This window comes from Drosophila rhopaloa, unplaced genomic scaffold, assembly GCF_018152115.1.
Source record: "Drosophila rhopaloa isolate 14029-0021.01 unplaced genomic scaffold, ASM1815211v1 contig_163, whole genome shotgun sequence".
NCBI classification, from domain to species: Eukaryota; Metazoa; Arthropoda; class Insecta; order Diptera; family Drosophilidae; genus Drosophila; species Drosophila rhopaloa.
This window is the reverse complement of record NW_025335043.1, coordinates 14,306,130-14,329,242: the sequence shown is the minus strand read 5'-3', so window position 1 is coordinate 14,329,242 and position 23,113 is coordinate 14,306,130. Positions and strand designations below refer to the sequence as shown.

At 40.1% G+C, this 23,113-nt stretch overlaps 2 protein-coding genes across 17 annotated transcripts in view; both read left to right on the top strand.

The window, feature by feature from the left end:
* LOC108053052 overlaps positions 1–23,113 on the top strand; it is a 52,025-nt gene that overhangs the window by 24,406 nt on the left and 4,506 nt on the right. For 6 of the 16 annotated variants that reach the window (XM_044458174.1, XM_044458171.1, XM_044458162.1 and 3 more), the window contains 9 exons: positions 7,416–8,541; positions 19,418–19,438; positions 19,541–20,048; positions 20,378–20,801; positions 20,862–21,214; positions 21,276–21,475; positions 21,526–21,712; positions 22,157–22,210; positions 22,329–22,929. In XM_044458174.1, coding sequence (XP_044314109.1) covers positions 7,416–8,541; positions 19,418–19,438; positions 19,541–20,048; positions 20,378–20,801; positions 20,862–21,214; positions 21,276–21,475; positions 21,526–21,712; positions 22,157–22,210; positions 22,329–22,929 — 3,474 coding nt within the window. Of the gene's footprint in view, positions 1–5,219; positions 5,320–7,415; positions 8,542–19,417; positions 19,439–19,540; positions 20,049–20,377; positions 20,802–20,861; positions 21,215–21,275; positions 21,476–21,525; positions 21,713–21,852; positions 21,862–22,156; positions 22,211–22,328; positions 22,930–23,113 lie in introns of those variants that run through there. The other 10 variants (XM_044458175.1, XM_044458172.1, XM_044458166.1 and 7 more) reach the window with 6 other exon arrangements.
* LOC108053051 lies at positions 5,897–7,181 on the top strand. The gene has a single exon (XM_017135616.2). It carries the CDS (start codon positions 5,970–5,972, stop codon positions 7,077–7,079), a length of 1,110 nt encoding a protein of 369 aa, XP_016991105.2. The 5' UTR covers positions 5,897–5,969; the 3' UTR covers positions 7,080–7,181.

The following is a 23,113-nucleotide window of genomic DNA, read 5'->3' as shown; positions in this document are numbered from 1 at the left end:
ACGGAAAATACTACTCAAAAACTACTACGACGGCAACAAATGGATGGGAGGTTTCAGGTGGGGGAGAGTCCCAAACTATGCACATAAAGAAAACCTTGCAAGAGGAAATTAAGATGTCAAGTAACCTGACGTGCAGTTTATCATTACTAAATAATTCCGTCAAAAGTTTAGGCTAGAAAAACGACATGCAAAAATATACTTGTCTGTATACCTGTAAAGGTAATTTAAATATTTTTTGGTTGAATGTTTTCTACAAATATAAATATTATATATAGTAATAGTTAATTGTCTGTAGGGAAAAAAGATTTGATAGCATATTTTTTCATTGTTCGTTTTATCTTTAAGTGCACATTGTGTATATGTGCTTGTCTGTAAATTATGCCTGCCAAAAGTTGCTTGTGCTCCACTTTATTTCAGCACAATGAAACAAGATGGACACAAATATTTTATCTTTATATATCGTTAATCCCAAACGGATGGTATTATTTATCACAAATTAAAAGCCGCTCAAATATTGACAATATGTTATGAATAGAATGAAAAACAGGGGGGTTTATAAAGGGGGCTGCATTTGTGTCTGTGTGCCGCCTACGCAAACAAAACAAGAACAACGTAGACACAACGCACACAAACACTGACACACAAAAGTATACACACAAAGAGCCGGCATGAAAAGCAGAAATACCGACAAAAACAAAAAAAAATTGCAATCCGTCTCTCTTAAAAGTTTATCTCTCTTTCCATATAAGAAGTCAAATATTAAATTTGTTAAAATATTTTAAATATTAGTTTGTCTTGTTTAAAAAATTGTTGTGGTGAAGAAATTAGCTCTTCGTTCCTTTTTTTGAGAAGACACTGCAATTTTGAACAGTGTATTTTTCCCACGGTTTCTCATTGGTTTGTGTCTTTGCTTCTTTTGAGGTTATTTTACGGAGCCCTGGTTGCAAGCCAAATGGTTTGAGCCACAGCTACTCTCTTAAATTTGCTCTCTTTTGAATTTTCTCTTTGCAAAAAAGCTTTTACTTTTAGTTTGTTCACAAACCATATCTGTGTGCTGTTTTGCTGACCGTGAGTTTCAAAATATAATTAGAATAAAAACAATTTTTGTAGTTAAATACATATTATTTATTGAATAACATTTAAGGTAAAACTAAAATGAGCAACTCAGTTTCTTTTTGTCTGCAATTTATAAATTCTTGCTTTCAATTACAAGAGCTAGCAACGTAAGTTCTAGAGTTCAATGATCCTAAGTACGATTTAATGAAAGGCGCGTGGGTTTTTGACAGCCACTTGCCGACGTTTTTCCTCACTTTTCCTCTTGTTTGTTTGCCTCGTCTGACCACCCAACATCTTAGCATTTTTGTCTTTTTATTTTGTAGTTTTTTCTTAGTTTTCCTTTCATTTCTTTTCACACCAAACTGATGACGTCCATTGCGAAAATGCGCTGAAATATGTTCGCATCAAAAAAAATCATCAAGGCGACATTTCGCCAGAGAGGAAATTCTTTGGAAATAGCCACAATCGCTGCGTGAAGTCCAAGTAGTTAACTACACAGAAAGAAATTAAGATGCAAATATTTTAGATTTAAATTATGATTCTTATTATATTTGTTTTATATTTTTACAATAAAATGTGTATATTCAGAGAGTGATATATGCATCACAAAAGTGAATAAATCCCATCCCATTTTTCCTGTGCATATAAGCACAATGCCATAGTAAAATTGATTTGCAGCCGATGTTCGCTAAGTTCAAGCGAACGCCATAAACATGGTATTTTTATAGATTTTCCGCATAATTAATGGCTCCAAAACTATATTCTTGCTGTTCCCCACAGCTTTCTTGGACTGAAATTCGTTGCTTGGTTATTTTCATATAATTTTATTATTAGATATCACTAGCCGAAAAATCTGTCTCGACACTTGACTGATTCTCGAATTCTGGCCTTTCCCAACATTTCATTTCGCGCATTTTGCAATCTGGCATCTTGACAAGTGGCGGCCCTCGAAAAAGCGGTTCGAAATCAACTCGGAATACCCTGTAAATTGGCTGCCACATGTCTGGCCCCAAAAAATTAACGCACGCCAGAGAGAGATCCGCCGATCTGCCAGATCTCTCTACTATATACTTATTTTCTGCTCTCTCTTTCGCGGGGATGCTGAAAAAGCGAAAATTTTCTGCGGTCGTTCTTTCAGTTGACGTCGCGTTGATAAGCGGGCAAGAACTTTCGCAATAAAATTTGAAAAAGATTTCGAACGCGTAATCGAAAGAAAGAATTCCCAAAACAAAATTTCTATATAGTAAATTGAAGATAACGTGAAACCGTGCAAATCAAAACAAATTTTTCGTCGCACGTTGCCCCGAGGCGAATAGACGAAAACATATATTGAAACCATGATCTAGAGGCGTGATTTTTGTGGGTTTGTTCGATTTTCGAGGGGCACGTGAGGCTGCAGATTTTGTCCCCTTAGCTGATAACATTGATCCTCGATTTCGGAGTCTGGAAATGTCTTGAATGGTTTGGTGAGGTCTGGATTCTTCTTCTCATCGTCGTGTCGATCAGTCTAGATCTTTACCTGCGTCGGGAAAGTGCTGTTATTGAATGGCGATCCTCTTTTTTTGAAAAGATTCAAGTGTGGAGGTATTCATTCATTAAAAATGTTTCCCATTGCATAATTGATTTGAACAGAAATTAAATTGCAAACTGTCCGAGTGACCCTAATTTAGGCGGCCGTTTCGCTTTAAAAAGAGTTAATTGATGGCGGAAAAAAATCATACAGATAACTTAGTGCAAAGAGAACGCAAAAGATGCAGACATATGCCAGCTGTAACGTATCATTTGGATATCGAAAGAAATATGGAAGGCTTTCTTTGTTTCTCCTGAGGTTCAGCGAACTGCATTTTTTTTGTGGCGACAAACAAAATATTCAAAAAATTTCCTCACATGTGTGTGGCAGAGTTTTTCTTGGCATGGCAACAGCCACAAGAAAACGTTTAAACTTTTTCCTATTTTTTTCACATATTTCTCAGACACTTTTGCTGCTTCCTCTCCTTTCCCGAGTTTATTTTCAAATTTGAAATTGTATGCCACAACAAAAATGTAAGCAATTGTCATGTGTTTGCCGTTTTCGCCATTCAGGGGTTGTAAAATATTGCAGTGTTAGTTTATGTTTATTTTTGCCTGTTGCTGCTGGACAGGAATGTGTCCAAAAGATATTCTCCGACTTACATTGAGATATTTTCCTTAGGGCGAAGAAATGTCCTCAAACATTCCAAATCAATTTAAAATGCACTTAGATATTTTCTGTGAGCATTAAAGGTAGATAAATGGTCTTTGTGTATAAAATGTAGCTTATTTGATTAGCGTGTATAGAATAGTTTCAAAAATCAAATCAGTGAATTTAACTGTATATATCTTTATTTGTAATTTAAAATATTTTTGTGAAAGTTTATTTTCTAATAGTTTCCTTAGTGTATTTGCTTGAGTTAAGAATGTAAACAAATTATTTCTGGAGAAAAAGGAACCTTGCCTTGGGCTATTTTAATCTGGAGTAGAGAGGCTAAGAAATGTCCTCAAACATTCCAAATCATACAATTTTATCTTTAACAGAAATTTGAAATATTTATGCAGCCATCTGGATTTTTGTTTATTTTTTCTTTAATGAATTTCCGTGAGTTTAGCCTGTTCAACTATTTTGCATGCCATGCAGGCTCCCATTCCCTTCTTCTTTTTGCCACAAAGATTTAAGACTCGCCTTTGTTTTGGTTTCGTTGCTGTTTTCATTATGCATATCTGCTTTGTCAGGACTTTTGGAAGTTGACCTAACTAGCACACAAATGCCGACTTACTTTATCATCCTACAACCACATATTGCAGCTGCCTTTCTTCCCGGGTTTTCCACTTCTTATCTCTGGGTTTTGGCACATTTTGACAGCAACTTCCGTTTTTGTCTTGACATTTCTTCTTGCCTTTGCAAAAATCTTCTTTTTCTCTGTTTTTGTCCTCTCTAATTTGCTGTTGCTTTGTTGTGGTTACTCAAACAATTATTTTTGCATTTTTAGTTGTAGTTCTCCAAAGTGGAGAGCAAGTGCCTGCATTTTTGCTTTACCCATTTATTCAACAAACTCAAATTGATTTTTCCGCCATTGATTCATTGGAAGCATTTGTGTAGATGCATTTTTTTTCCATTCATTTTCATTGCTTTAATTACTGGGAAAGTTATTTATAAACCTTGATTTATTGGAAACTTTTCCTCATTTCGCTGTTGCCCCTTTTCTGATTTGCCATTTGTTACTTCTCATTAATTGTCTTTTGTTTGCTTTTGTTTTTATACTTTTGTTATTTTTTGCACAGCATTTATTTTTGGCCCGGTTTTTCATTAATTTTCGCATCTCATTATACAACACAAACACACACACACCCCGAACAAAAGTGTGATTTTCCCCTTCGATTTTTCATCGATTTCAATTGCGTTTGTTTACGCCTCTTCCACTCTCAACGTGCGACCTTCGGAATTTGGCTTGAATTTTCATCAAGTTTATTTACTTGAACCGAAGCAGAAATCACACATACGCCGCATTGGCCTTCGCGAGCTGCTCTCGCTCATCTTCCCCCAAACTGACCTCCGCCCCGGGTTTGCATTAAGTATTTAAGCATGCTGCTCTTAATTAAAAGCGCACGCATCTCTAATTGGCATTAAGCATACGCCAGGGTGCACTTGACCAGGTCCAACAGGCTGGCCAACTTCGAGTCCTGTGGTCGGTCAACTGGTAACTGGCAGCAGCCGAAATCCTGGCTTTGTTATCATGTCTGTGGCAGGCTGCCCTTACAGCGAAATAATATGATGTTTGCTGGGGAAAATCCATAAGAGAATTTCCATATTGCCGCTTGAATAATAGTATTTGTTGGCTATCAAATTATTCTCTCGAATTTCCTAGTTGATTTCTAAACATACACAAATTGGTTAACTAATATTAATTTGTAATTAATTCATACGAATAATATATCTTAGGTATATTGAGTTTACTGGAGTATTTTTATATTCCTCATAAAATATTTTTAAACATGGTTTAAATATTTGAGCCCTGGGCAACGTGTTTGAATTTATATTTTTATTACAAACATAATTACTAAATAACGATTTAATTACAACTCAATTAGTTATGGTTAAAATATTAAAACATAATTTACTAAATACAAATTTAATTACAACTCAATCAGCAATCACAAAATGTGTTTCTCAAAACATTAAAAAAACGCTAGAGAAGTGAAAACCAAAAATGTGTCTTAGTTTGCGAAAGCTTTGTCAAGCCTGTCGAGGTTGGTATAAGTAAAAAAAAAAGTAGTCTGCATTAAAACTATAATAAACTAAAAATATGTAAAATAGCTTAGGAATTTCCTTTATCCACGCCTTAGGTAATTGGCAAACTCACAAAACTTCTAAGACATTCCACTGCCAATTTGGAAAATGTCTACACGTTTAACAAAACTAAAAAAAATGTCGCCTGTCTGCTCCATCTCCCCAGTAAAGATCCCCAAAGGTCCAATTTAGAGATTTGTGTATATATACGGAGGCGTCTATATTTATGCCTTCCGTTGACAGCTTTAGCATCTGCACCTACACACGAAAATAGTCTGCGAAGTCCCAAAAAATATATGTATCTTGCGATTAGCTCTCTGATCCATTAAGACATTCGTGTTCCCCACAAAATTTGTGTATAAATAAATAAATTAGAAAAATGGAAATAATGGCTTGGACAATTAATTAAACAATTCATTGAAAGTGTCAAAATATTTTGTGGTGAACTTGTGACTCACAAATGATACCAGGATATTAAAGACTACAATTTTTTCATTTTATTTAAATATGGAAAGTATCAACCAATACTCTGTCCTTTTGACATTTTTCGAAAGTAGATAAAACCAAAATTATATACACAAAACTGCCTGACAAACAATACGAATAAATTATGCCTGATAGAAATGAAGAGCTGGAGGATAAAAGGAGGAACAACAGTCATGCTAGTCTGCTCATGACCGCATCGTCTACTCATGTTCGGCATAATGAAAGTCACACCAGTTTGAATCGTAGTGCTCATAATCTGAGTTATCCCAAGAACAAGGACGAAAATGATCAAGCTTACATGACCAATAGCTCCCTGCTGTCGAATGATTTTGTGCTAATGTTGGATTGTTCACCCACTATTGAAGAGACTTTCTGCGAAGAATCAGACGAATTCAGGATAGCTTGGCTGTGGCTCAACAAATTAACCACTATGCATTGCAATAATCTCTCTGATCTGCGCATGCGTAACGCTTACATGAGTCACTTTATTGTCTGTCTAAACCAAAGGCGTTTGACGGGGATTTTTCAGGAGCCTCCGCCTGCGGAGTTGATTTGGGTTAACTTTTCGGAGAATCAAGCTCACCAGTCAATGGGTATGGCCAAACCTTTAGATTGTTGTAATGATCGAAATCAATCTCATCGAGCTGCGCCGGCTTCCGCTTCATCATGTACCTGTACCGAATATCGCACATCGGAGTTTTGGGATTCCTATTCAAATAGTGGTCGTCCTTCGGGTGGAACTGCCACATCATCACCCAAATCGCCGATTATCAAAAGGCGTCAACTTCTCCGATCCGTGCTCACAACCAGTGACGAGGAAATACATCAGATATACCGCAACAACAAGGCCAACTTTCACTTGAACCGCTCCTCCACCTGTGCCCAGTTGTCCACCAGTCGTTCCCAATCCTCGCCAGCTAAATTTGCGCCCAGAAAGAAAGTTCCGAATGCCTTCCGGGGTTCGGATAGCCGTAAGTTCCCCGAAGATGCCCGACACCGAATGGTCATTCTGATGGAACTTATCAGGAAAGAATTACGCGGCGAACCGGATCTAGAACAAAAGGACATTTTGGAGGCGGAACTGAAGCGATACCGGGAGTTTTTCGAACAGCATATGCAGGACAACTCCGATTTTGAGTCACATCTGGGTGGGGATTCCAACTCGGAGCGCACTCGCCTGCTTCTCAATATGCAAACAGATCTGATCAGGATGCTGAAAGAGGGCGTGGCGTGATCAAAACCAATTTTAATAATCAAAAAAAGTGTATTTTAAGTATTTTTAGAGGTGTGACAAGAATAATTCAGTAATAAAACATTTTATTTTTTGGGAAATTAAGTTGACATAGAAGATTAAAAGTTTTGGGAGATTTACTGCTTGAAGTCCTACAAATAAATAAACCAATAACTTTTGTATAAATCCAAAGGCACATTAAAATATGTAAAAAAGAAATGTGTTTAAAACTTGCTTTGTCAATGTTATTTTTATGAAATATTAGCTGATTGTTATTCAAAATTTAAATATACAATTATTATTTATTAATATTTAATTATATATTTTCTCCCTTTCCAGGTCGCAAATCTGTGGACGAAACTTCGGGATCGAACAACTCCAACCAGCAGCAGCAACAACATTCCATTCCGGGCTCCGCCACCGGATCTCCCCAGCGAGTGGCCAACAAGCGCAGCAGCATCACGGTGAACATGCCAGCCGCCGGACTTGGCCAGCGCCCGCCGAGCATCATATCGACGACCAGCCAGGATGAGGGTGGCTTCAATGAGTCCACGCCCGAGCTGAAGGCCAAACTGCAGCCATCCTACGACCTGCAAACGGAGGAGCAACCGCACAGCCTGAACTACGTGGATGTGGGCTATCGCCTGAATCCCGATGGCAGCGAAAGTCGCGAGGTCTACGGATCAGAGGCTGAACTCTACGACACGGCCAAGGTGACCGATATGCAGCGCAAGTTCCATGGAGCCAATGGTTTTGCCCAGGAATCGAGCACTGTGTATGCCATTATCAAGCCGGATGTGCAGGAATCCCAGCCTGTGGCTCCCTCGCGAGCGGTTCACCTCCAGTCGCCCACTTCCTCGAGCGTAGAGGGATCCCCTCTTCATCGTGGAGTCTATAACTCCCCTCCAGTGGGAGTGGTTTCACCCATAAGGCGGCGCAACAGCAGCAATCAGGATCAGAGCGTGGGTGGAGGAGGTAGTGCCAAGTCCACGCCACCCTGCTCCCCCGCCCGCTCGGCCTTGGTCAAGGGCATCGCCCCCATTGCCTCCATCGATGCCCACGAAGAGGAGGAACTGGATCTCGAGGAGGAGGACGAGCACCTGGCCGTCGAGTATGTGGAGGTGTTGGAACTGCAGCAGGACGACGACGAGGAAGAGGAGGCTCCTGTCCTGCCGGAACGTAGAGCTCCCGTCCAAAGTTCCCTGGAACTGCAGGATTTGGAATATGCGGATACCAGTGCTGGCGAGGATGAGGAGGACATCATCAACCACTTAAAGGGCGACGATATACTGGATGTGGAGCTAATCGACGATGTCGTCGATGAAGTGATCAAGGTTCATGTGAACCACAGTGTGGCCATTGCTCCTCCAATTCAAACTGCTGCTCCGCCTGCAGCGATTCCACGGGAGGACAGCCTGCCGGATGACATGACCGCCGCCGAAGCCGAACGACTGTTGAGCTCTAGGTAAGTCACTTAAAAAGCTATGGCTTTATGATTTACTAAATTTTATTATTTGTACTTTAAGCATGTGTCTTGTTTTTGTAATCATACGTCTTTTGTAGTTTAAAACCATTTCTATTAAATATTTTGCGCTTTTATTTACCATAAAGCATTTTAGTTCATATAGAAGTATACTTCTTCTATTTATTGCATTGTCGAATATAATCATTTCATTAGTAGTATGTCATAAATGAAACAGTATGCCGTGAATTTGTACCACTATTGTTTGTTTATAAATTTTCTAGTCTTACTTTATTATTTCCATAATGTATTCAACACATTTAATATTGTTCTCCACCCTTCATCTAAATTCAATTGAATTACATCAGAATGAGGACCTTGGAACTTTAATCAGCCTTAAACTCACATAAAGTAGCAACCTTAATCCTTCTTGTTTATATTAGTTTGCCATCTCATTAGCATTTTCTGTATAACTTCTAGCCAATAATTAATCTGAAAATCAAGGTATCTCAGACCATATGCACCTTCCCTCCGTTTTCTTTGCCCAGGATGAACTTCATTCACTCGCTCACATATTGGCCAAATATTTACATTCCACCCACATTCTCAGACTCTGGATTCTGTGGACTTTTCCAAGCTGCTATTCATCATCAGCTTTGCCACCTTTCAGCGCCAGCCTTTTGTTGTAATTGTAAGCTAATCTGTCGCTTGTCAGCAGCTGATGCACTCGGCATCCGCAGTCAGTTCCGCCCGGAAGTGTTGACTCCGGCGGAGTTGGATTCCATGTGAATACTTCCCTTTGTGCTGCTCAGTAGATGGTCTAAGTTGCTGCCACTTTAAACTGCCAAACTTGTTTAACTTTTTCAAACTCTGATCCCTTTAACACTGGACTTTAAGCCATCAGTTTGTTCAATGAGAGTGAGTTAGTCAGCCAGTGGAATTCACCTGGTTTGGATGTCTTCTGACCCATGCTCATAGTATATATGACAATGTATTAAACTTAATTTTAGAACTTTTAATCTTGATTAAAGTCCTAAGTAAAATTAAAAAACTAAACAAATAAAGTTGGCATGACTTTTCTTCGAAAAAAAAACATTTAAAAAAAAAACTAACTCCATTTCTTATTTACCCCCGTAATGAGAAAATTGTAGATGGTTTTTCTAATTTTTGAAAACTTGTATAGAGGATAATAAATTCATCACTGACAGCCATTTACAGGTGAGCTCAATAGGTGTATGTGAGTTCGAGGAGGGCGGTTAAAGGTTTTTGTGGGGCGCTTTAAGTATCTAGATTTTCGCAGTCATTTATTCTTGGCCTGGCTTTCTGCGAGCGATTCGTGGCTGCTCCCAGAATTGACTTGCCATTGATTTATTGTGCTCAGGCAAGGGAACCTCCTGCTATGCCACGTATTAAAATGCAATTTTCAAACGATTCCCCAGCCAGTTGTTACCCGTTTCAATCGCTATAGTTTTTGTACTTGCCATTTTGCGCTTATTTGCGTTCGTTCTTCGTTGCTTTTGTTTCGGGGCAATTTATTATGAGCCATTACCAGGAATTATGTAGCCCTGCCTTGGCGCTTTTTGCCCGTCTCTCCTCATCCTGAAACCTTCCGCGTTTCGCACGCAAATAACCAATTTCGTTTTAGCCGCGGAAAAAATTACACTTAACCGTAGTTTCTTTGGCAATATGTGTGCTGCGCTGCATACGTCAATTAGTCGAGCGTTTTTTGGCCATTTATTTATGAACGTTTTCCGTGCGACTACGACCAGGCCCGCTCAACTTGGAGTGGAAATCCTGGGGAGAACCCGATGTCGATTTTCCACTCGTTTTTCTCTCGCTCTCGTCGACTGCCAACCTGCATTTTCCACTCATTTCCCGCTCCTGCGTGTCCTGTGCAGTTTTGTCCTGCATTTGCGGAGCCACTCGAATCACATGCCCGCCGCTCGTTCATCCAGTCGCATGGCTGGAAATTCGTAACGCAGTCGAATAACGAAAAAATAGAAAAGCGGAACAGAAAAGGAAATTCCGCGCGCGAAACGAAATCCGTTTTGGCTGGCAAAATTAAAGTGGCAAAAGCGGAAAAACGCACGAAATGTGAGGCAATCTCTTCGAACATCGTTTTAATTAACATTTTCGTGCCCGAGCGCAGGAAATAAGTTTTAATTAAAGTTTAAGTCGGAATTGGAGAAACTGTGAAACAGTGTCAACAGTGTGCGGTCGTCGTTTTTGGTAGGTGAAAAATATTATTATCAATATTTAATGTTTGCCATCGTTGGCAATTTTTATTTTGCCACCCTGCCTGCTGATGACATTTAACTGCCATGATAGCATGGTGATGATGATGAACGGCTCCCATTTCGGGGACATATCCTGTTCCTTATGGCTGGGCATTATCAGTGCCTTGTTGGCTTTTAATTAGACAACTGTCGTGTCGTAGAATCGCACACACGAGTCTCGTTAGTGAGTAGTTTCAGTACGGGCCTGTCAATAATCGCACTTACAGCCTGGTTTCCATGGCCATTTCTCCGTTTCCCATTTTCTCAAACTCTCCATTATCCCATTTCTCCAGTTTTTCCTTCGCATGCAGTAATGGCAATTGGCTATGCATTTCCTGATAATGATTTGTTTGCCGATAGGTCGGTTTTGTGGTTTGACATGCTCCTATATTTCAACGATATTGCTTTCGGGGCTTTTGCGGTCGAACTGTCAAATACATTGAGTACTCGAAGTCAATTAGGTTAATCACTGTATGTGAAAATCCGCTTTAAAGGTTTTCTTTGTATCGTTAGATCATGTTTCCTTGCTTTGGAGTAACGTAAAAATATATGTTATAGCAATAGGTAATTCTAAAACAAGTAACAATTAATAACCTAATTTTTGCAAAGCTAAAAACTTCAATAGGTAATATATGAAACACGTTTTTCGTTTTGGTTTGCTATAACATTTTAAATAATATACTTTTATAGGCATGAGATGTTAGCAACACTTTATAATTTATAACACTTAATATTTAATAAATTGATTTATTAAGAACAGTTTGCTATCTGTTTAATATATGCGTTTGCCCCCATAAACATATAAACACAAATATGTTCCGACAAAGCAATTTGTTTCATTAGGTTTCATAATTAATGTTTATTGATCAATTATGTGTTTGACCGATAGACAAACCACATTTAATTATTTTTAATTTAATTTGATAGAGCTTTTACAATCAGTTGAAAATTTGTATTTTTACCTTTTGTAATTTATTAACCAATAAGTCAAAGTTATAATTAATCCCATTTGTTTAAAGTGACCGCCTTTAGACAACTTCACTTACATTAACCCATTTTCGCGATTCAACATTTTAATGAGTTTTATGCTGATTATGCAGCTTGCCTCTTTGGCTATGCATTCCATTTAGTTTATTCAAATGAAATTTGTGTTAAGTGTAATTTAAGCGCAATCACAAAAACCAACAAACAGGGGATCCCCGATGTTATCCCATCTCCTTCATCATCGTCACATCCTGGCAGACATCGCCAAAGGCATCAACAGGGCGACAAGTGCTAATCGCTCATTTGGCATTCAATATGCTGGCTTTTCCCCCTCGCCTTCCTTGCTTTTTTGGTAGCCAAAAGGAAAATGGAGGGGCGGATGGGAAGTGGGGAAAATGCATTTCAGTCAAGTTTGCTTTTAGTCTTCGCTGCGCTTTTAAGCTTATTTAAATTGCGGTGGCGACTTAAGCCACAGGGGGTGTGGTTGGGTTAAGGGGTGCTGCCGCAATGGTGTGGCTGGGAAATGAATAGAAGTGGGCCATAAGTGCATTGTGCAAGTGGTTTCTGTGCTTAGCCAAATTGTACAAGTGTCTCTTTTTTCATTCAAGTGTCGGCAGCAGGAAATGAGTTAATGTGTGATTGGATAAGTTAAGCATTTGTCATGGTAATATAATGAAGTAATGGGGAACGAATTTGGTAAATAACTTTGGTAGATACCAGAAATTCAAGCCCCTAAATGACTTTTCTGGATACCGAAAGCACATTTGACCCCTCAAGGAAAAGGGCAATAAACTCGAAGTTTCTTTCTCAAATTGTAAAAGCATCATTTTCCGCACAATTCCCCCTTTTAAAGAAACAAATGCAAAATGTTCCCCCATTATAGGAACCCCACTTTCGAGAGCCCTTTATTAAAAGTTAAATTTCCCCATGATTATCGCCCCCTGGTACAATTAACATAACTTCGGGCCTTAAAGTATGATTTTATCAGTCGCTCTCGAACTTTCACATGGACTGAAAATAAATTGCATAATTTAAGCCTGCAAAAAAGAAACAATTTGCCTGCGAGCGGCTAAAGTGCAAGTTGGTCAACTAATTGAAAAACTTCACGCCCCCTGGGAATGCTTTCGAAATGCAAAATGCAAAATTGAAATTCATTTGCAGCCCAGTTGGCAAGGGCAGAAAAAGGAGGCCCAGAGAAATCACACATACGCAGCGTTGTCGCAAGTGGCAATTGCTTAACTCTCTGATCTCGCCTTTTTGGCATTCAACTCTCCCATGCCCGCTTCAAACTAGCCCGCAATTTACATAAATTGCAGCAGCGACAGCCGTTACGGCCATGTGTTGATGATGTCCTTGTCGTCCTTGGCCAAAAGTCGTGGCCAGAGGAAGAAGTAAGAACCAGCTGCAAGTCCAACTCTCATTTATCTTTCAGCCAAATGTTTGGGGCTCAACAGGAGCAACTCTTTTGCGCCTTCCTCTTCCTTATTTCTTTTTCTGCCCTTTTTTTTTTTTTGGCAGCCTGCCCAGCTGAGCCCACTGTCCCGAAAACGTTTGTCCTTGACACGAGGACTGCTCCCCGAACCATTTCGCTATCCTTTTTCCGAAGGAGAATTGGGCCACATTTTCGGGCAATTTGCTGGTCAATTGTGGACCGTTTTCGGCATTCGCCTGTGTAATTGCGAAGTACTTTCAACTGCACTTTGGAAGTTGGCATTGCTGCAGTTAAGAAATAGTTCAGAAACGATATAAAAAAGCCATCAATTTAACCACCTTGTTTTGGTAATTGGTATATCGAGACCTATTAAGATTTAGGATGATCAATTTAAAGAGAAAACTAAGACGATCTTAAGACGCTCTAAGCCTTTTTACAAGTGTATCTGAACAAGTGGAACACGGAACTGAAACTGATTGGAGGATTAACTTTTTTAGCGGCTGCTGCTCCTTTTGGCGTCTTTTTCGGATGTCTCTAGCCGTTGGCCATTTTCTAGTTAACTTGGCCCTTTGCTTATAACATTTTTTCCGCTGCCTTTTCACTTGGCAACTTTCTTCTGTTCACGCTTTCTCAATAATTTTTTGTTTTCAGCGGTTTCAACTTTGCCTTCTATTTCGGTTAGTTCCCCCTTTTTTCTATATCTTTGTTTCTTTTTTTTTTTTTGGTTAGCTTGAACTTTTGCTTTTGACTACATTTAAAAAAAGTTTTTGGTTTCGCGTTTTTAGTGCTAGTATTTCTTTCGCTTTTATTATTGTTGCCCCTGCTTTGCTCGGGCGTTGTAATCTTATTTGTGTGCTCGGCTTATCGCACGCCCTGTCCTGCCCACTTTTGTTTTTTATTTTTATTTTTAGTGTTTTTATTTCCACCTCCCCCTGCTGCTCAATTGCAACAAAAAATGGCAACAAAGTGGGTGGCAAGGGGTGGGGAAAGGAAGTGCACTGCAAGTGCAACGCAAAAGTTTTGAAGGCAACTTGGAAATGGAGCACGAATGACGCTTTGGCCCATTTGTTGGTATTTATTTCAATAGTTCTTGAGATACTCTACGTTTAAAAGAGAAGCCAAAACGAAAATGGTGACTATTCAATGGGGTTTGGATTTATTAATTTTCAAGAAATGCAAACCCCGTTGAACTGTAAGTTCAAATAGCCATAAAACCTTTCTTTGCATTGATTAAAGTTTTTAATTTTAATGGAAAATGAAAATATATAGTTATTTAAAAGCGGTAAATAACTTTTTGTTACTTTCTTAATTAGTTTAATAAATTCGAAGCTTGACCAGAAAATTCTGCCAAGAAGTGGAGAAGGAGAAAGGTGACTTTTAAAGTGACATTTATAGAATGGATTAATAACAAAATATATTCTTTAAAAGTCCCCCATTCAAAGGCAAACAAATTAATCCTTGCCACCCTGAGGGTGTTTTTGCCAGCGACTTGTGACTCTGTGATATTTCCTACCGCCATTACTCGCCTTTAGCGATTCCTTCAACGCCGGTCCACTAATGCTTCCCCCATCCGATATAAAAGCAGCTCTCTAAAGGCGACTTTATGGTTGGGGCGCACCTTTCGCACTTTGTTTTGTCCTCGTGACTGGTATCCTGGTAGTGTCCCAGTGACTGTTTACTCAGTTGTTCGCATAAGTTTCAGTTTGAGGCAAATACTGGAATTTATCGCTGTGGCGCGCGATGTGTGAAGTTTCGGCTAATTCGGTAGATAAAGCCGGGTGATAAAGATAAATAGGTGAAGGAGTCCGGGTGTTTTTATTTACCACGTTGATTGCCGGCAAGTGGGAATGCCAAAGTGTTGCACTCACTCCACCCGGGTAAAGTTTTCTCGAAAGTTTGCATTTTAGTAGCAAGTTATGGAATTTTTATCCCCGAGATGAGAGTGGCCGGAGCGAGTTGTGCCAAAATTATATTTAAAACCGTTTTTATCTGCATATTTGTGTATGCAGAGCACTTAAGTAGTTGCCATCTGGCATACCGCGTAGTCGAAAAGTAGAAAAAAAAAGAAAAAAATATTGTAGGCAGGTAACTTTGCTCTGAGCTGATTAAAGGACGCAAAGTTTTTCATTTTCCCGGAGATTCTTCGAGCGTTTAATTACCTCAATTTCCTGCACAATCTACCAATGAATGGGGAAAACGTTGACGTTGTTCTGGAACAGTTTATCGTATTGTCGTGCCACTTGAATCGAATGGGTTTTCAATTGAACGTTGCTCATACGCCATGTTGATCCTGTTGACATTGTTGTTTCCATTTTCTTGTTCATATGCGGGCCAACACACACTCACACCCGCACTCGTTCTGGAATATAATTGTTGCCAAGTTGTCATTTTCAACATTGTCATCGTCGTCCTCCCCCCACTCCCTGCTTAACCCCGCTCCCCCCTGAAGCAGTTCCCTACTTTTTCCCCCATGTCCTTTGTCGTTATCCTGCGTTTGTGATTTTTCTTGCTGCATACTTTGGTGCGCACGCAGTAAATATTGTTCCTGGCTGATTGTTTTTTCTGCCGGAGTCTCTGCTGTGGAATTTGTGCTGTTCCCGTACGTGTTCGCCATGATAAAATGGGGTTTTCAATTTTCATAGCCGCTCTGACGAATGTTTCGCCTTTTGTATCTGTGCATTCAATTTGCCATCGCATATGATTAAGTGCTAAACGGGTTAACCTCTGATGTGTTTGCCCAATTTATGCAAATAAATTATAAATAATAATGACAGAAAAACAATTGAATCAAGTCAGCCGCATAGATTTTCTATGTATATGTAGGCAATATTTCGAAAAAAATTAAAACTTGAATGTTTTATTTTTCAAAAATGTTTTCTCATTATTTAATTATCATGGATTAAATCAACGTTTAAATCCATTGTTTAGAAATTTTAACATGTTTTAAAAGCCTCTTTATTTTGCCCCACATTAACTATTTTGATAACCAAACCCACCGCAAACAATAGCCAATTTTGCTTATATGTATCCTCTGCACATCGTCACATTATCATCGTCATTGCTCACCTTGACTTGGTTTTTTCGACTGTGGGTTCAACCAGGCCAAAACTTTCTCTATTTTCTCTTCTCCGCTCCGCCAAACACAAGTGACTTTGAAAAGTGCTGGCGAACTGGACGAATGCAGGATGGAGTCTAGTCCAACGCGTCCTAATCCAAGCCAACAGCTATTAATAAACGAAAATGCTTGCTGTAAAACTCACGAATGACTAAACATAAATTCTGTTAAATTTATCACAACAATGGAAGGCTAACCGAGTCAGACACATGACGTCATTGTGGGCCAGGGCCAAAAGCACATGGAGCTGGAGCACATGGAAAACTCACTCGAAGAGCGAGGATTTTCGCATTTGGAAAACGAAGGCACGCTCTTGAGTGAGTTTAATCCGCTCTCATTTTGTGGGGCAAGGCTTTTGCATTGCGGTTTCTTTTTGGCCGTTGTTATTTAAATTAATTAAAAATGTATGACGAAACAATGAGCAGACTGACCTTGTTTGTGGCGCCCTGTGCAAACTTTCTTTATGGCATTTTCCATATGTCCGCTGCGTTTCCCTAATCAACTTGTGCTCCAATAACTAGGCAACGAAAAGTGTTGAAGCACACACACTCTCGCTTTCTGGCTTTTCCGGCATTTCCGCCTTTGTTTGCTCGGGACAAACGGAAAATTCCAACCGTCGCATAATTGCATTTGTCTTTCGCATTTTCTTTTTGCTCAACGCACGATGGGTAAAAGGAATAATCTCTTTGGCATAAATTAAAAAGTGTTTTGAATTGGTATTGAAATAGAAATTCTTACTTTTTTTATTTTTTAAAGTTGGGAGAAAAACTGAGTTTTTTACAAAAACGAAGTTTTGAAGTTCTATCTATTTTTACATAAATATACCACTGTGCCACGTTTGGAATAATTCCAGAGTTTGTGCTATTTAAATATCGTTAAAGTTGATGCCCATTCCCTGGATCTTTTTGCTTGTAATTATTTTCCCGCTGCCGCCGCCGACGAAACTTTGTCATCGTTGTTTCGCGCGTCACACGCGGCGTATGCGTAATATTTTGTTATGCATGCAACTGCATTCGCTTTAGGCGACCTGCGAAGGTGTGGTTAAAAAAGCATAGGGGATTGTCCCACATTCTCCTCAGCAATTAAAAGCGGTAGCGTGTTATTTTTATTTTAATTATAAAGCGATAACTTTATGCTAATTCTTATTCGTTTTGCCTAGCTGCAGGGGATCATCGGGCAGGGAGCTAAATCCTTTCAACTCCAGTTTCCAACCTTGCCCATAAGCCGCTTAGTTACCCCCTTGAATAAGTTTTCAATTTTTGTTTCGGTTATTTCAATTGTTTTTGTTGATTGTTTGGTTTGGTTCGAGAGTGGTCAGGAAATGTAGGGAAATATAGTGATTTCGTTGCCAAATCGCTGGCTAATTGTTTTATTGCATTTTATTGGATTGCATTGGGGTTATCGAAATATCCGAATTGTTTTTCGATGGAGCCATGGAAATTGCCGTCAACTGTCGGCAATATCGTTGAATTTTAGGCCATTTGCAATATGTTTTTGAAAGCCAGGCTAATTACAGTCTGTTGGGCTGCGTGTGAAAATGCCAATTCCAATTGCAATTACATAAATGCACTGAAACTCTGCTGAAAAGCTCATTTAAATGCATGGCACACAGTTGCACCACCTGGGGGAAAACGGAAAAGTGGAAAAGCGGGAAAGTGGCCACTTTGGCTCTTCGCCCGACTGTTTGCTTTTGTCTCAGTGTCTGCCACTTGGCTCTTATTATCAACAACATAATCAACCACTTGCAGCAACTAAGGCTCTGTGTGTTAGTTTCAATGATTAGCAACGTTCTTAATGCACAGTAAAAAAAATAGATGATGGTATACATTAGGATTCGAAATTTCAAAGTATTTAAAATTATGGAATTTATGTCATAATCATAGACAAATTATATGTGTATTAATAGTTCAATATTAAATATGAATGCTTTCAATTATATATTCATTTAATGTTTAAACAATATGTAGAATGCAGGTTAATGCCACTTTTTATTTTGAATTATATTAGTATGCAATTTTAAAGTTACAATTTCCTTAACAAATATCAAGATTCATATATTTGTTTTATTCATTAAGTCATTTTCTCCGTGTGGTATCGTCCTCGTTGTCGTTGTCGCTGGCAATTGTTGGCAGTAATTAACAAACACTGCGACAGGTAGAGATATCCACCTTACACGTGACGTCACGCACAAGTGAGAGTGACAAACACTTAAACGTTAAATGCACCCAGCTAACTGACAACTGTCTACCAGTTCTACCTGTTTTACTCACTTCAGGTGCCATTGCGTGTGCAACACGGCGTATGCGACATAACTTTTCACCCGATTTTCCACCCAACTCGCTTTGGGCTACGTGCTCGTGTAAGCGTGCATGTTTAATTTGGCATTGCGTACTTTGCGGCGCTGACTGCATTTCACGTCCTCAAGTTTACTTTATTATTGTGTGCAATTAAAGGGCGACTTGTTGGGTTTATTAATTAAAGGGGGAAATAGTAAGGTTACTCACTTGAGGGGTGATACAAGTTCTTGGCACTTTCGAAGTGGATGATGATGCTTAAGAACTCGCGTTTTGGAGTTTAAAAGAACAACATTCTGACGGCATCTTAAGTTTACTTTATAATAATGGGACATTTTAAAGGAATATAGTCAGCTGGAAGATATAAATATGCTCATAAATTGATTTAAAAACTCAGCCTCTAAATAAACCCAATTTGAGTTGACGAATTGGAAACGGAAGCGAAAACTGGAAGCCCAACCGCTGGATAGTGTAAATTAAAAGTGCATTACATTTTAATTGCACACTCTTGTCGACTGCTGAACTCTCCACTTAATTACAGTTATTATATGCACTTTAATTTTATTTACATGCTCGCTGCGTTTGCAACGTTTATAAATCTTTAAGCGGCGCACGTAATGGTGTTCATTTATTTGTATTATTTAAAATGATTTGCATGTTTCTATAAATATTTCATAATTTTTGCATTTCTCTCAATTTGTTTACTTTCATTTATTTATCGTAATTTGCCTGTTATTGTTGTGCTTGTGTCCTGTCCTGTTGTATCCTGTCTGCGTAGCATTTTGGAAAACAAAATCAGGTTGGTCCTGCTTTCTGTATTTTTGCCCTTTATTTATTTTTTTTGTTGACCCCCAGAGAGGTACCATAAACTTTATATTTATATTTTTCTGATCCCAAACAGACAACAGTCGCTGCTGTCGGACGAACAGGCCAAGGAAGTCGAGCAAATACTCAACGCCGCCCCCAGTGTGGGCGTGGCAGTTGCTGCCGTTGTTGCCACAGCAACATCGCCGACCAGCATCAAGAATCTCATTGAGGATTTGCCCGGGCAATCATCAGTGGCCGCCGCTGCCAACGGGGAGCAGGACATCCAAATTGCAGCTGTCCCTGCGATTGTCGAGGAGGACGAGGACGAGGAGGAGGACGAGTTCCAGGAGGAGGACGACGAGGAGGAGGACCACGCTAGGGCCGAGTTCGATGCCAACGGCGGCGATGCTGACGGCGATTCCGATGACGTTGAAGCCGTGGACATTGTGGGCTTTGGCCATGCCTCCAGCGCTCTGAATGCCACCTTCGTCAAGGCCGACAGCACGGAAACAGAGACCACCACCACCACCCCCTCGACGGCCACCACAGCCACCACTCGCCACGACGACGACGAGCCCGAGTGGCTAAGAGATGTCCTTGAGGTAGGAAGCGTTGGTATCAGGGGTGTCCCAGAAACCACTGACGATTCTCGGGACTTTTTGTTTGATTAAAAGTCCTGGAAAATCAGTAGGTGGCTCAGAATTGATACACAAACAAATATTTTGCGATCCATTAGATATTTTCGATTTGAAAACAATTACGAAAAATAACAATTACTAGCTAAAAAGATCGAAATGAAATAAGATCGAATTCATTTTTTTTAAATTTATTTATTTCTGGGTTTTAAATGTACAAATTGTATGCAATTCATATGCAATATATAGCTACTAAAATAACAGAATAATAATCAACCTTTTACATCCTTTTACAGGCACCCAAGCGCAGTCTAGAGAATCTGCTAATCACTTCGGTAACTTCAGGAAGAGGTCAACGAGAAGAGCTAGAAAACGGCTATGATCTGCAAGAGAAACATTCCGATCTAAATCACACATACGTGACCAGTGGAGAATCGCTGCACGAGTCGATAGTATCCGTGGAGTCCACGCAATCGGATGCCACACTCAACCAAACCACTACCATCGACGACAGCATCATCTCCAGCAAGCACAATTCCACTTATTCCCTGGCAGATGCCGAACAAGCCATCAACTCGACGGTTCTGAGCACTGGGGTCACCGAACTCGACGACAGTCAGTACTATATCCCGGAATATCCGCCTGTGAGGAGCAAGGAAGTGCTCGTAGAGGCGGGAGTGCATTACTTCGAAGATGGCAACTTCTGGATGGAAGTGCCTGGTAAGTTGGGATCAGCTTTGAATAGAGATTATATCCCACTAATCACTCTCATTTTAATAGGTCTTTTAGACTTTGACGACGACGACTGCTCTTATCCACCCATTACTGTGCGCAAGAATCCTAAAGTTCGCTTTAGTTCCGGACCCATCCACGTGTACTCCACTTTCTCCGTCAACGACTACGATCGCCGGAATGAAGATGTCGATCCTGTGGCCGCTTCAGCGGAATACGAGCTCGAAAAGCGCGTGGAGAAGATGCACGTCTTCCCCGTGGAATTGATGAAAGGTCCTGAGGGTTTGGGTCTCAGTATAATTGGCATGGGCGTTGGCGCCGATGCAGGCTTAGAGAAACTAGGAATCTTTGTGAAAACCATAACCGATAACGGAGCAGCAGCCAGAGACGGTCGCATTCAGGTGGGTTCTTGGTCTGACCCTTATGTAACCACAGTAATTAATAACACTCTTTAACTTTTAGGTCAACGATCAGATCATTGAGGTGGACGGCAAGAGTCTCGTGGGTGTCACCCAGGCATATGCAGCTTCAGTGCTGCGCAATACTTCCGGTCTAGTCAAATTCCAAATCGGACGCGAGCGCGATCCTGAAAACTCTGAGGTAGCCCAGCTCATACGACTGAGTTTGCAGGCAGATCGCGAGAAGGAGGAGCGCTTGAAGCGGTTAGTTAATTAGGGATAAAGCCAATCAACAAATATTAATTTATCTAAAGTTATTTTAGCCAACAAGAGGAGTACCTGCGCCGCACCCTCGACTATTCCGAGGACTCCACCCAGCCGGTTTCGGCCAATTCGAGTGTCTGCGAGGGACCATCGAGTCCCGTACAAGTGGAGCATCCCATGGAGGTGGAGGCCACCCATTCGCAGGAGGTAGAGTCGCTCAAGCGACTGCTACAGGAGGTAAGGACTCTAGGGCGTCCCATTAGGATTGCCGATCCCGGAAAGAATCTCTCTTGCAGCCGTGCTTAACTTGTGTGTTTGTGTGTTCTCTTCTCTCTCCTTTTGCTGAATTTCAAAATTGTGTGGATATTGAAATGCAGCACAAAGCGGTAATTGGATTTGAAAATATCATTGAAAACGAAATTTTAGATACTGAAAAATTGTAGAGCACATTTTCAAAACACTTTGATTAATTTTTAACTTGTAATTTAAAACTAATTTAACTTAGTAAATTTTATTATAATTTGTGTAATATTTTATTGTACTAAATTTAAAACTGATTTTTTTTGTTGCTATAGTTTGTTGTTGTTAAGCTCTTATTTATTTTAGTTGTATTTTTTTTTTAATTTCATTATATTCTTGATTTAACATTGTAGTTTTATTCTTTATTTTTATTTCTCCCAGAGCGAAATGGGTTGTCTGGTAAAGGAAGAGATTATTCAAAATCTAAAACGAAAGGTTGGTTTTCTGTTATTTTATTTATTATTTTCCCAACATCATCTCATCAATCAATTGCACAATAATTTTAAGCTAAGAAGTATGGCGTACTGATACATTTTTTTTTAACCCTTCCCAGCTGGTCAAGCTCGAGACGACGGGAAATGAGAACGAGTTGCTTAGTGAGCGGCTCCGGCAAAGTGAACGGGAGCTGGGCAACATCCGGAAGGAGGCGGCCAACCTGCAGAACATGCTGCAGCAGTCCCAGGGTCAGTACATGGCGCTGGACAAGAAGTACAACAAGGCCAAGCGGCTGGTGAGGGAGTACCAGCAGCGGGAGCTGGACATGTGCCATCGCGAGGAGTTCTACCAGCAGCTGCTCCAAGAGAAGGACACCGAGTACAATGCGCTGGTGAAGAAGCTCAAGGATCGGGTGATCAATCTGGAGCACGAGCTGCAGGAGACGCAGCGCAAGGCTGGTTTCCCCGTGGGTCTGCCCTACGACAGTGCCACCCTGAAGCTGACCCCCCAAATGATGCGCAAGACTCCGCCGAAGCCACTCTTCCACAAGCTGGAGACAGAGCTGTCGGACACGGAGATTTCCGATCTCTCACCCGATGGCGATGGAGTAAAGACAGCCACTGTGGAACGTAAGGTCCCAGTCAAGGACGAACTAGATGCGGCTGTGCCGCAGCACGAGCTGCTGGATAACTCGGTTAACAAGACCAAAATCGATCTGGGTGAGTCCTCACCGCTAAACATTATCTTACCCAAGCACTTTTTGACTCATTCACTACAAGATTGTCATGGTTTTCTAAGAAAATATGTTTAAAATATAACATATTCAATGTGGTTGAGTAGTATTTTCCATAAGCCATTTTTTTGGATTTGAACTTTTATTTATTTTTAGCATTTATAATAATG